We start from the raw sequence: 15790 nt of genomic DNA on the forward strand, positions 1-15790 counted from the left end.
ATATCGATAAGTATCGATAAGATATCGAAAAGTACCGATAAGATATCGAAAAGTACCGAAAAGATATCGAAAAGTATCGATATATATCGAATAGTATCGATATATATCTAAAAGTATTGATATATATCGAAAAGTATCTATATATAAGGAAAAGTATCGATATATAAGGAAAACTATCGATATATAATGAAAAGTATCGATATATAATGAAAAGTATCGATATATAATGATAAGTATGGATATATAATGATAAGTATCGATATATAATGATAAGTATCGATATATAATGATAAGTATCGATATATAAAGATAAGTATCGATATATAATAAAATGTATCGATATATAATGAAAAGTATCGAAAAGATATCGAAAAGTATCGAAAAGATATCGAAAAGTATCGAAAAGATATCGAAAAGTATCATAAAGATCGAAAAGTATCGAAAAGATATCGAAAAGTATCGATATATCGAAAAGTATCGATATATCGAAAAGTATCGATATATCGATAAGTATCGATATATCCGATATATCGATAAGTATCGATATATCGAAAACTATCGATATATCGAAAAGTATTGATATATCGAAAAGTATCGATATACCGAAAAGTATCGATATATCGAAAAGTATCGATATATCGATAAGTATCGATATATCGATAAGTATCGATATATCGCAAAGTATCGATATATCGATAAGTATCGATACATCGATAAGTATCGATATATCGATAAGTATCGATATATCGATAAGTATAGAAAAGGTATCGAAAAGTACCGAAAAGATATCGAAAAGTACCGGAAAGATATCGAAAAGTACCGAAAAGATATCGAAAAGTACCGAAAAGATATCGAAAAGTACCGAAAAGATATGGAAAAGTATCGAAAAGATATCGAAAAGTATCGAAAAGATATCGAAAAGTATCGAAATGATATCGAAAAGTATCGAAAAGATATCGAAATGTATCGATATATCGAATAGTATCGATATATCGAATAGTATCATTATATCGATAAGTATCGATATATCGAAAAGTACCGATATATCGAAAAGTACCGATATATAGATAAGTATCGATATATCGATAAGTATCGATAAGTATCGATATACCGATAAGTATCGATATATCGATAAGTATCGATATATCGATAAGTATCGATATGTCGATAAGTATCGATATATCGATAAGTATCGATATATCGAAAAGTATCGATGTATCGAAAAGTATCGATATATCGTAAAGAATCGATATATCGTAAAGTATCGATATATCGAAAAGTACCGATATATCGAAAAGTACCGAAAAGATATCGAAAAGTATCGAAAAGATATCGAAAAGTACCGAAAAGATATCGAAAAGTACCGAAAAGATATCCAAAAGTACCGAAAAGATATCGAAAAGTACCGAAAAGATATCGAAAAGTACCGAAAAGATATCGAAAAGTACCGAAAAATTTTCGAAAAGTATCGAAAAGATATCGATAAGTATCGAAAAGATATCGATAAGTATTTATATATAATGAAAAGTATCTATATATAATAAAAAGTATCGATATATAATGAAAAGTATCGATATATAATGAAAAGTATCGAAAAGATATCGATAAGTATCGAAAAGATATCGATAAGTATCGAAAAGATATCGAGAAGTATCCAAAAGATATCGATAAGTATCGAAATTTTATAGATAAGTATCGAAAAGATATCGAAAAGTATCGAAAAGATATCGAAAAGTATCGAAAAGACATCGAAAAGTATCGAAAAGATATCGAAAAGATATCGAAAAGTATCGAAAAGATATCGAAAAGTATCGAAAAGATATCGAAAAGTACCGAAAAAATATCGAAAAATATCGATATATCGAAAAGTATCGATATATCGAAAAGTATCGATATATCGATAAGTATCGATATATCGAAAAGTATCGATGTATCGAAAAGTATCGATATATCGATAAGTATCGATACATCGAAAAGTATCGATATATCGATAAGTATCGATATATCGAAAAGTATCGATGTATCGAATAGTATCGATATATCGATAAGTATCGATATATCGAAAAGTATCGATATATCGAAAAATATCGATGTATCGAAAAGTATCGATATATCGATAAGTATCGATCTATCGAAAAGTATCGATATATCGAAAAGTATCGATATATCTAATAGTATCGATATATCAAGAAGTATCGATATATCGAAAAGTATCGATATATCGAAAAGTATCGATATATCGAAAAGAATCGATAAATCGATAAATATCGATATATCGAAAAGTACCGAAAAGATATCGATAAGTACCGAAAAGATATCGATAAGTACCGAAAAGATATCGATAAGTACCGAAAAGATATCTAAAAGTACCGAAAAGATATCTAAAAGTACCGAAAAAATATCGAAAAGTACCGAAAAGATATCGAAAAGTACCGAGAAGATATCGAAAAGTACCGAAAAGATATCGAAAAGTATCGAAAAGATATCGAAAAGTATCGAAAAGATATCGAATAGTATCGATATATATCGAAAAGCATCGATATATATCGAAAAGTATCTATATATAAGGAAAAGTATCGATATATAAGGAAAAGTATCGATATATAATGAAAAGTATCGATATATAATGAAAAGTATCGAATATAATGAAAAGTATCGAAAAGATATCGAAAAGTATCGAAAAGATATCAAAAAGTATCGAAAAGATATCGAAAAGTATCGAAAAGATATCGAAAAGTATCGATATGTCGATAAGTATCGATATATCGATAAGTATCGACATATCGATAAGTATCGATATATCGATAAGTATCGACATATCGATAAGTATCGATATATCGATAAGTATCGATGTATCGAAAAGTATCGATATATCGATAAGTATCGATATATCGAAAAGTATCAATATATCAATATCGATGTATTGAAAAATATCGATATATCGATAAGTATCGATATATCGAAAAGTATCGATATATCGATAAGTATCCATATATCGATAAGTATCGATATATCGAGAAGTATCGAAATATCGAAAAGTATCGATATATCGATAAGTATGGATATATCGAATAGTATCGATATATCGAAAAGTATCGATATATCGATAAGTATCCATATATCGATAAGTATCTATATATCGATATATCGATAAGTATCGATATATCGATAAGTATCGATATATCGATAAGTACCGATATATCGATAAGTATCGATAAGTATCCATATATCGATAAGTATCGATATATCGATAAGTATCGATATATCGATAAGTATCGATATATCGATAAGTATCGATATATCGAAAAGTATCGATCTATCGAAAAGTATCGATATATCGTAAGGTATCGATATATCGAAAAGTACCGATATATCGAAAAGTACCGAAAAGATATCGAAAAGTATCGAAAAGATATCGAAAAGTGCCGAAAAGATATCCAAAAGTACCGAAAAGATATCCAAAAGTACCGAAAAGATATCGAAAAGTACCGAAAAGATATCGAAAAGTACCGAAAAGATATCGAAAAGTACCAAAAGATATCGAAAAGTATCGAAAAGATATCGAAAAGTATCGATATATCGATAAGTATCGATATATCGATAAGTATCGATATATCGAAAAGTATCGATATATCGAAAAGTATCGATATATCGATAAGTATCGATATATCGAAAAGTATCGATATATCGAAAAGTATCGATATATCGATAAGTATCGATATATCGATAAGTATCGTTATATCGATAAGAGTCGATAAGTATCGATATATCGATAAGTATCGATATATCGATAAGTATCGATATATCGATAAGTATCGATATATCGATAAGTGTCGATATATCGATAAGTATCGATATATCGATAAGTATCGATGTATCGATAAGTATCGATATATCGAAAAGTATCGATATATCGAAAAGTATCGATATATCGAAAAGTATCGATATATCGAAAAGTATCGATATATCGAATAGTATCGATTTATCGAAAAGTACCGATATATCGATAAGTACCGATATATCGAAAAGTACCGAAAAGATATCGAAAAGAATCGAAAAGATATCGAAAAGTATCGAAAAGATATCGAAAAGTATCTATATATAATGAAAAGTATCTATATATAATAAAAAGTATCGATATATAATGAAAAGTATCGATATATAATGAAAAGTATCGAAAAGATATCGATAAGTATCGAAAAGATATCGATAAGTAACAAAAAGATATCGATAAGTATCGAAAAGATATAGATAAGTATCGAAAAGATATCGATAAGTATCGAAAAGATATCGAAAAGTATCGAAAAGTATCGAAAAGTATCGAAAAGATATCGAAAAGATATCGAAAAGTATCGAAAAGATATCGAAAAGTATCTATATATATCGAAAAGTATCTATATATATCGAAAAGTATCTATATATATCGAAAAGTATCTATATATAATGAAAAGTATCGATATATAATTAAAAGTATCGATATATAATGAAAAGTATCGATATATAATGATAAGTATCGATATATAATGATAAGTATCGATATATAAGTACCGAAAAGATATCGAAAAGTACCGAAAAGATATCGAAAAGTACCGAAAAGATATCGAAAAGAACCGGAAAGATATCGAAAAGTACCGAAAAGATATCGAAAAGTACCGAAAAGATATCGAAAAGTACCGAAAAGATATCGAAAAGTACCGAAAAGATTTCGAAAAGTACCGAAAAGTTATCGAAAAGTACCGAAAAGATATCGACAAGTACCGAAAAGATATCGACAAGTACCGAAAAGATATCGACAAGTACCGAAAAGATATCGACAAGTACCGAAAAGATATCGAAAAGTATCGAAAAGATATCGAAAAGTATCGAAAAGATATCGAAAAGTATCGTAAAGATATCGAAAAGTATCGAAAAGATATCGAAAAGTATCGCTGTATCGATAAGTATCGATATATCGATAAGTATCGATATATCGATAAGTATCGATATATCGAAAAGTATCGATATATATTAAAAGTATCGATATATCGATAAGTATCGATATATCGAGAAGTATCGATTTATCGAAAAGTATCGATATATCGAAAAGTATCGTTATATCGAGAAGTATCGATTTATCGAAAAGTATCGATATATAGAAAAGTATCGATATATCGAAAAGTATCGATATATCCGATATATCGATAAGTATCGATATATCGAAAAGTATCGATATATCGAAAAGTATCGATATATCGAAAAGTATCGATATATCGATAAGTATCGATATATCGATAAGTATCGATATATCGATAAGTATCGATAAGATATCGAAAAGTACCGATAAGATATCGAAAAGTACCGAAAAGATATCGAAAAGTATCGATATATATCGAATAGTATCGATATATATCGAAAAGTATTGATATATATCGAAAAGTATCTATATATAAGGAAAAGTATCGATATATAAGGAAAACTATCGATATATAATGAAAAGTATCGATATATAATGAAAAGTATCGATATATAATGATAAGTATCGATATATAATGATAAGTATCGATATATAATGATAAGTATCGATATATAATGATAAGTATCGATATATAAAGATAAGTATCGATATATAATAAAATGTATCGATATATAATGAAAAGTATCGAAAAGATATCGAAAAGTATCGAAAAGATATCGAAAAGTATCGAAAAGATCGAAAAGTATCGAAAAGATATCGAAAAGTATCGATATATCGAAAAGTATCGATATATCGAAAAGTATCGATATATCGATAAGTATCGATATATCCGATATATCGATAAGTATCGATACATCGAAAACTATCGATATATCGAAAAGTATTGATATATCGAAAAGTATCGATATACCGAAAAGTATCGATATATCGAAAAGTATCGATATATCGATAAGTATCGATATATCGATAAGTATCGATATATCGCAAAGTATCGATATATCGATAAGTATCGATATATCGCAAAGTATCGATATATCGATAAGTATCGATACATCGATAAGTATCGATATATCGATAAGTATCGATATATCGATAAGTATAGAAAAGGTATCGAAAAGTACCGAAAAGATATCGAAAAGTACCGGAAAGATATCGAAAAGTACCGAAAAGATATCGAAAAGTACCGAAAAGATATCGAAAAGTACCGAAAAGATATCGAAAAGTATCGAAAAGATGGTTATCACATTTAGCATTCAACCGCGATTTTTTATATATATTTTAACAACGCGTTTCGAGAGACAATGCTCTCATCATCAGGTTGTAAAATCTATGTCGCGAAATTAAACGTACTAAAAAGACAAAATACCATCACCAATAGTTGGTGGGTCCATAAAGTAAAAAAGAATTAAAAGTATATTGGACTGTGAGTCCTCGTCTTGTTAAAATATATATAAAAAATCGCGGTTGAATGCTAAATGTGATAACCAGTATAACGACAACTGCTACCTCGACTCCATAATGGATTATATCATATCGAAAAGATATCGAAAAGTATCGAAAAGATATCGAAAAGTATCGAAATGATATCGAAAAGTATCGAAAAGATATCGAAATGTATCGATATATCGAATAGTATCGATATATCGAATAGTATCGTTATATCGATAAGTATCGATATATCGAAAAGTACCGATATATCGAAAAGTACCGATATATCGATAAGTATCGATATATCGATAAGTATCGATAAGTATCGATATACCGATAAGTATCGATATATCGATAAGTATCGATATATCGATAAATATCGATATATCGATAAGTATCGATATGTCAATAAGTATCGATATATCGATAAGTATCGATATATCGAAAAGTATCGATATATCGAAAAGTATCGATATATCGCAAAGAATCGATATATCGTAAAGTATCGATATATCGTAAAGTACCGATATATCGAAAAGTACCGAAAAGATATCGAAAAGTATCGAAAAGATATCGAAAAGTACAGAAAAGATATCGAAAAGTACCGAAAAGATATCCAAAAGTACCGAAAAGATATCGAAAAGTACCGAAAAGATATCGAAAAGTACCGAAAAGATATCGAAAAGTACCGAAAAATTTTCGAAAAGTATCGAAAGATATCGAAAAGTATCGAAAAGATATCGAAAAGTATCGTAAAGATATCGAAAAGTATCGAAAAGATATCGAAAAGTATCGATGTATCGATAAGTATCGATATATCGATAAGTATCGATATATCGATAAGTATCGATGTATCGAAAAGTATCGATATATCGAAAAGTATCGATATATCCATAAGTATCGATATATCGAGAAGTATCGATTTATCGAAAAGTATCGATACATCGAAAAGTATCGATATATCGAGAAGTATCGATTTATCGAAAAGTATCGATATATAGAAAAGTATCGATTTATCGAAAAGTATCGATATATCCGATATATCGATAAGTATCGATGTATCGAAAACTATCGATATATCGAAAAGTATCGATATATCGAAAAGTATCGATATATCGAAAAGTATCGATATATCGATAAGTATCGATATATCGATAAGTATCGATAAGATATCGAAAAGTACCGAAAAGATATCGAAAAGTACCGAAAAGATATCGAAAAGTATCGATATATATCGAATAGTATCGATATATATCGAAAAGTATTGATATATATCGAAAAGTATCTATATATAAGGAAAAGTATCGATATATAAGGAAAACTATCGATATATAATGAAAAGTATCGATATATAATGAAAAGTATCGATATATAATGATAAGTATGGATATATAATGATAAGTATCGATATATAATGATAAGTATCGATATATAATGATAAGTATCGATATATAATGATAAGTATCGATATATAAAGATAAGTATCGATATATAATAAAATGTATCGATATATAATGAAAAGTATCGAAAAGATATCGAAAAGTATCGAAAAGATATCGAAAAGTATCGAAAAGATATCGAAAAGTATCATAAAGATCGAAAAGTATCGAAAAGATATCGAAAAGTATCGATATATCGAAAAGTATCGATATATCGATAAGTATCGATATATCGATAAGTATCGATATATCCGACATATCGATAAGTATCGATATATCGAAAACTATCGATATATCGAAAAGTATTGATATATCGAAAAGTATCGATATACCGAAAAGTATCGATATATCGAAAAGTATCGATATATCGATAAGTATCGATATATCGATAAGTATCGATATATCGCAAAGTATCGATATATCGATAAGTATCGATACATCGATAAGTATCGATATATCGATAAGTATCGATATATCGATAAGTATAGAAAAGGTATCGAAAAGTACCGAAAAGATATCGAAAAGTACCGGAAAGATATCGAAAAGTACCGAAAAGATATCGAAAAGTACCGAAAAGATATCGAAAAGTACCGAAAAGATATCGAAAAGTATCGAAAAGATATCGAAAAGTATCGAAAAGATATCGAAAAGTATCGAAATGATATCGAAAAGTATCGAAAAGATATCGAAATGTATCGATATATAGAATAGTATCGATATATCGAATAGTATCATTATATCGATAAGTATCGATATATCGAAAAGTACCGATATATCGAAAAGTACCGATATATAGATAAGTATCGATATATCGATAAGTATCGATAAGTATCGATATACCGATAAGTATCGATATATCGATAAGTATCGATATATCGATAAGTATCGATATATCGATAAGAATCGATATGTCGATAAGTATCGATATATCGATAAGTATCGATATATCGAAAAGTATCGATATATCGAAAAGTATCGATATATCGTAAAGAATCGATATATCGTAAAGTATCGATATATCGAAAAGTACCGATATATCGAAAAGTACCGAAAAGATATCGAAAAGTATCGAAAAGATATCGAAAAGTACCGAAAAGATATCGAAAAGTACCGAAAAGATATCCAAAAGTACCGAAAAGATATCGAAAAGTACCGAAAAGATATCGAAAAGTACCGAAAAGATATCGAAAAGTACCGAAAAATTTTCGAAAAGTATCGAAAAGATATCGATAAGTATCGAAAAGATATCGATAAGTATTTATATATAATGAAAAGTATCTATATATAATAAAAAGTATCGATATATAATGAAAAGTATCGATATATAATGAAAAGTATCGAAAAGATATCGATAAGTATCGAAAAGATATCGATAAGTATCGAAAAGATATCGACAAGTATCGAAAAGATATCGATAAGTATCGAAATTTTATAGATAAGTATCGAAAAGATATCGAAAAGTATCGAAAAGATATCGATAAGTATCGAAAAGACATCGAAAAGTATCGAAAAGATATCGAAAAGATATCGAAAAGTATCGAAAAGATATCGAAAAGTATCGAAAAGATATCGAAAAGTACCGAAAAAATATCGAAAAGTATCGATATATCGAAAAGTATCGATATATCGAAAAGTATCGATATATCGATAAGTATCGATATATCGAAAAGTATCGATGTATCGAAAAGTATCGATAGATCGATAAGTATCGATACATCGAAAAGTATCGATATATCGATAAGTATCGATATATCGAAAAGTATCGATGTATCGAATAGTATCGATATATCGATAAGTATCGATGTATCGAAAAGTATCGATATATCGAAAAGTATCGATGTATCGAAAAGTATCGATATATCGATAAGTATCGATATATCGAAAAGTATCGATATATCGAAAAGTATCGATATATCTAATAGTATCGATATATCAAGAAGTATCGATATATCGAAAAGTATCGATATATCGAAAAGTATCGATATATCGAAAAGAATCGATATATCGATAAATATCGATATATCGAAAAGTACCGAAAAGATATCGATAAGTACCGAAAAGATATCGATAAGTACCGAAAAGATATCGATAAGTACCGAAAAGATATCTAAAAGTACCGAAAAGATATCTAAAAGTACCGAAAAAATATCGAAAAGTACCGAAAAGATATCGAAAAGTACCGAGAAGATATCGAAAAGTACCGAAAAGATATCGAAAAGTATCGAAAAGATATCGAAAAGTATCGAAAAGATATCGAATAGTATCGATATATATCGAAAAGCATCGATATATATCGAAAAGTATCTATATATAAGGAAAAGTATCGATATATAAGGAAAAGTATCGATATATAAGGAAAAGTATCGATATATAATGAAAAGTATCGATATATAATGAAAAGTATCGAATATAATGAAAAGTATCGAAAAGATATCGAAAAGTATCGAAAAGATATCAAAAAGTATCGAAAAGATATCGAAAAGTATCGAAAAGATATCGAAAAGTATCGATATATCGATAAGTATCGATATATCGATAAGTATCGACATATCGATAAGTATCGATATATCGATAAGTATCGACATATCGATAAGTATCGATATATCGATAAGTATCGATGTATCGAAAAGTATCGATATATCGATAAGTATCGATATATCGAAAAGTATCAATATATCAATATCGATGTATCGAAAAATATCGATATATCGATAAGTATCGATATATCGAAAAGTATCGATATATCGATAAGTATCCATATATCGATAAGTATCGATATATCGAGAAGTATCGAAATATCGATAAGTATCGATATATCGATAAGTATCGATGTATCGAAAAGTATCGATATATCGATAAGTATCGATATATCGAAAAGTATCAATATATCAATATCGATGTATCGAAAAATATCGATATATCGATAAGTATCGATATATCGATAAGTATGGATATATCGAATAGTATCGATATATCGAAAAGTATCGATATATCGATAAGTATCCATATATCGATAAGTATCTATATATCGATATATCGATAAGTATCGATATATCGATAAGTATCGATATATCGATAAGTACCGATATATCGATAAGTATCGATAAGTATCGATATATCGATAAGTATCGATATATCGATAAGTATCCATATATCGATAAGTATCTATATATCGATATATCGATAAGTATCGATATATCGATAAGTATCGATATATCGATAAGTACCGATATATCGATAAGTATCGATAAGTATCGATATATCGATAAGTATCGATATATCGATAAGTATCGATATATCGATAAGTATCGATATATCGATAAGTATCGATATATCGAAAAGTATCGATATATCGAAAAGTATCGATCTATCGAAAAGTATCGATATATCGAAAAGTATCGATATATCGATAAGTATCGATATATCGATAAGTATCGATATATCGATAAGTATCGATATATCGATAAGTATCGATATATCGCAAAGTATCGATATATCGATAAGTATCGATATATCGATAAGTATCGATATATCGATAAGTATCGATATATCGAAAAGTATCGATATATCGATAAGTATCGATATATCGATAAGTATCGATATATCGAAAAGTATCGTTATATCTATAAGTATCGAAAAGATATCGAAAAGTATCGAAAAGATCGAAAAGTATCGAATAGATATCGCAATGTATCGATATATCGAAAAGTATCGATATATCGAAAAGTATCGAAAAGATATCGAAAAGTATCGATATATCGAAAAGTATCAATATGTCGAAAAGTATCGATATATCGATAAGTATCGATATATCGATAAGTATCGATATATCGAAAAGTATCGATATGCCGAAAAGTATCGATATATCGATAAGTATCGATATATCGATAAGTATCGATATATCGATAAGTATCGATATATCGATAAGTATCGATATATCGAAAAGTATCGATATATCGATAAGTATCGATATATCGCTAAGTATCGATATATCGAGAAGTATCGAAATATCGAAAAGTATCGATATATCGATAAGTATGGATATATCGAATAGTATCGATATATCGAAAAGTATCGATATATCGATAAGTATCCATATATCGATAAGTATCTATATATCGATACATCGATAAGTATCGATATATCGATAAGTATCGATATATCGAAAAGTATCGATATATCGATAAGTATCGATATATCGATAAGTATCGATATATCGAAAAGTATCGATATATCGAGAAGTATCGATATATCGATAAGTATCGATATATCGATAAGTATCGATATATCGAAAAGTATCGTTATATCGATAAGTATCGAAAAGATATCGAAAAGTATCGAAAAGATCGAAAAGTGTCGAAAAGATATCGCAAAGTATCGATATATCGATAAGTATCGATATATCGAAAAGTATTGATATATCGATAAGTATCGATATATCCGATATATCGATAAGTATCGATATATCGATAAGTATCGATATATCGAAAAGTATCGATATATCGATAAGTATCGATATATCCGATATATCGATAAGTATCGATATATCGAAATGTTTCGGTAAATCGATAAGTATCGATATATCGATAAGTATCGATATATCGAAAAGTATCGATATAACGAAAAGTTTCGATATATCGAAAAGTGTCGATATATCGAAAAGTATCGATTTATCGAAAAGTATCGATATATCGAAATGTATCGATATATCGAAAAGAATCGATATATCGAAAAGTATCGAAATATCGAAAAGTATCGATATATCGATAAGTATCGATAAGATATCGAAAAGTACCGAAAAGATATCGAAAAGTACCGAAAAGATATCGAAACGTATCGAATAGTATCGATATTTATCGAAAAGTATCGATATATATCGAAAAGTATCTATATATAAGGAAAAGTATCGATATATAATGAAAAGTATCGATATATAATGAAAAGTATCGATATATAATGATAAGTATGGATATATAATGATAAGTATCGATATATAATGATAAGTATCGATATATAATAATAGGTATCGATATATAATGATAAGTATCGATATATAATGAAAGGTATCGATATATAATAAAAAGTATCGATATATAATGAAAGGTATCGATATATAATAAAAAGTATCGATATATAATGAAAAGTATCGAAAAGATATCGAAAAGTATCGAAAAGATATCGAAAAGTATCGAAAAGATATCGAAAAGTATCGAAAAGTATCGAAAAGATATCGAAAAGTATCGAAAAGATCGAAGAAAAGATATCGAAAAGTATCGTTATATCGATAAGTATCGATATATCGAAAAGTATCGATATATCGATAAGTATTGATATATCCGATATATCGATAAGTATCGATATATCGAAAAGTATCGATAAATCTATAAGTATCGATAAATCGATAAGTATCGATATAACGAAAAGTATCGATATATCGAAAAGTATCGATATATCGAAAAGTATCGATATATCTAAAAGTATCGATACATCGAAATGTATCGATATATCGAAAAGTATCGATATATCGACAAGTATCGATAAGATATCGAAAAGTATCGATATATCGAAAAGTATCGATATATCGAAAAGTATCGATATATCGATAAGTACCGATATATCGAAAAGTATCGAAAAGATATCGATAAGTACCGAAAAGATATCGATAAGTACCGAAAAGATATCGAAAAGTATCGATATATATCGAAAAGTATCTATATATAAGGAAAAGTATCGATATATAAGCAAAAGTATCGATATATAATGAAAAGTATCGATATATAATGAAAAGTATCGATATATAATGAAAAGTATCGATATATAATGAAAACTATCGATATATAATGAAAAGTATCGAAAAGATATCGAAAAGTATCGAAAAGATATCGAAAAGTATCGAAAAGATATCGAAAAGTATCGATATATCGAAAAGTATCGATATATCGATAAGTATCGATATATCGAAAAGTATCGATATATCGAAAAGTATCGATATATCGAAAAGTATCGATATATCGATAAGTATCGATATATCGATAAGTATCGATATATCGATAAGTATCGATATATCGATAAGTATCGACATATCGAAAAGTGTCGATATATCGAAAAGTATCGATATATCGAAAAGTATCGATATATCGTAAAGTATCGATATATCGAAAAGTACCGATATATCGAAAAGTACCGAAAAGATATCGAAAAGTACCGAAAAGATATCGAAAAGTACCGAAAAGATATCCAAAAGTACCGAAAAGATATCGAAAAGTACCGAAAAGGTATCGAAAAGTACCGAAAATATATCGAAAAGTATCGAAAAGATATCGAAAAGTATCGAAAAGATATCGAAAAGTATCGAAAAGATATCGAAAAGTATCGAAAAGATATCGAAAAGTATCTATATATAATGAAAAGTATCTATATATAATAAAAAGTATCGATATATAATGAAAAGTATCGATATATAATGAAAAGTATCGAAAAGATATCGATAAGTATCGAAAAGATATCGATAAGTATCGAAAAGGTATCGATAAGTATCGAAAAGATATCGAAAAGTATCGAAAAGATATCGAAAAGTATCGAAAAGACATCGAAAAGTATCGAAAAGATATCGAAAAGATATCGAAAAGTATCGAAAAGATATCGAAAAGTATCGAAAAGATATCGAAAAGTATCTATATATATCGAAAAGTATCTATATATATCGAAAAGTATCTATATATATCGAAAAGTATCTATATATAATGAAAAGTATCGATATATAATTAAAAGTATCGATATATAATGAAAAGTATCGATATATAATGATAAGTATCGATATATAATGATAAGTATCGATATATAAGTACCGAAAAGATATCGAAAAGTACCGAAAAGATATCGAAAAGTACCGAAAAGATATCGAACAGTATCGAAAAGATATCGAAAAGTATCGAAAAGATATCGAAAAGTATCAATATATCGATAAGTATCGAAAAGATATCGAAAAGTATCGATATATCGATAAGTATCGATATATCGAAAAGTATCGATATATCGAAAAGTATCGATATAACGAAAAGTATCGATATATCGAAAAGTATCGATATATCGAAAAGTATCGATATATCGATAAGTATCGATATATCGATAAGTATCGATACATCGATAAGTATCGATATATCGATAAGTATCGATTTATCGATAAGTATCGATATATCGATAAGTATCGATATATCGAAAAATATCGATATATCGTAAAGTATCGATATATCGAAAAGTATCGATATATCGATAAGTATCGATATATCGATAAGTATCGATATATCGAAAAGTATCGATATATCGATAAGTATCGACATATCGATAAGTATCGATATATCGATAAGTACCGAAAAGATATCGAAAAGTACCGAAAAGATATCGAAAAGTACCGAAAAGATATCGAAAAGTACCGAAAAGATATCGAAAAGTACCGAAAAGATTTCAAAAAGTACCGAAAAGATATCGAAAAGTACCGAAAAGATATCGAAAAGTACCGAAAAGATTTCGAAAAGTACCGAAAAGATATCGAAAAGTACCGAAAAGATATCGAAAAGTACCGAAAATATATCGAAAAGTACCAAAAAGATATCGAAAAGTACCGAAAAGATATCGAAAAGTACCGAAAAGATATCGAAAAGTACCGAAAAGATATCGAAAAGTACCGAAAAGATATCGACAAGTACCGAAAAGATATCGAAAAGTACCGAAAAGATATCGAAAAGTATCGAAAAGATATCGAAAAGTATCGTTAAGATATCGAAAAGTATCGTAAAGATATCGAAAAGTATCGAAAAGATATCGAAAAGTATCAATGTATCGATAAGTATCGATATATCGATAAGTATCGATATATCGAAAAGTATCGATATATCGATAAGTATCGATATATCGAAAAGTATCGATATATCGAAAAGTATCGATATATCGAAAAGTATCGATATATCGA

General features: G+C 28.1%; 2 protein-coding genes across 2 annotated transcripts; both read left to right on the forward strand.

Moving 5' to 3' along the window:
* Positions 1-1213: 1213 nt before the first annotated feature.
* Positions 1214-6204, forward strand: LOC126232275 (repetitive organellar protein-like). The gene is made up of 10 exons (XM_049942562.1): positions 1214-1225; positions 1281-1527; positions 1569-1868; positions 2589-2754; positions 3413-3527; positions 3976-4111; positions 4225-4470; positions 4532-4901; positions 5637-5771; positions 6057-6204. Exons 1-10 carry the CDS (start codon positions 1214-1216, stop codon positions 6202-6204), a joined length of 1875 nt encoding a protein of 624 aa, XP_049798519.1.
* Positions 6205-6472: 268 nt separating this feature from the next.
* LOC126232276 (repetitive organellar protein-like) lies at positions 6473-15596 on the forward strand. Its single transcript, XM_049942563.1, has 11 exons — positions 6473-6526; positions 6850-7134; positions 7905-7985; positions 8813-9095; positions 9137-9436; positions 10177-10378; positions 12966-13145; positions 13411-13568; positions 14034-14231; positions 14273-14511; positions 15210-15596. Exons 1-11 carry the CDS (start codon positions 6473-6475, stop codon positions 15594-15596), a joined length of 2367 nt encoding a protein of 788 aa, XP_049798520.1.
* The last annotated feature ends 194 nt before the right edge of the window (positions 15597-15790 follow it).

The sequence above is a fragment of the Schistocerca nitens genome, unplaced genomic scaffold (genome assembly GCF_023898315.1).
Source record: "Schistocerca nitens isolate TAMUIC-IGC-003100 unplaced genomic scaffold, iqSchNite1.1 HiC_scaffold_468, whole genome shotgun sequence".
In the NCBI taxonomy this organism is placed as follows: Eukaryota; Metazoa; Arthropoda; class Insecta; order Orthoptera; family Acrididae; genus Schistocerca; species Schistocerca nitens.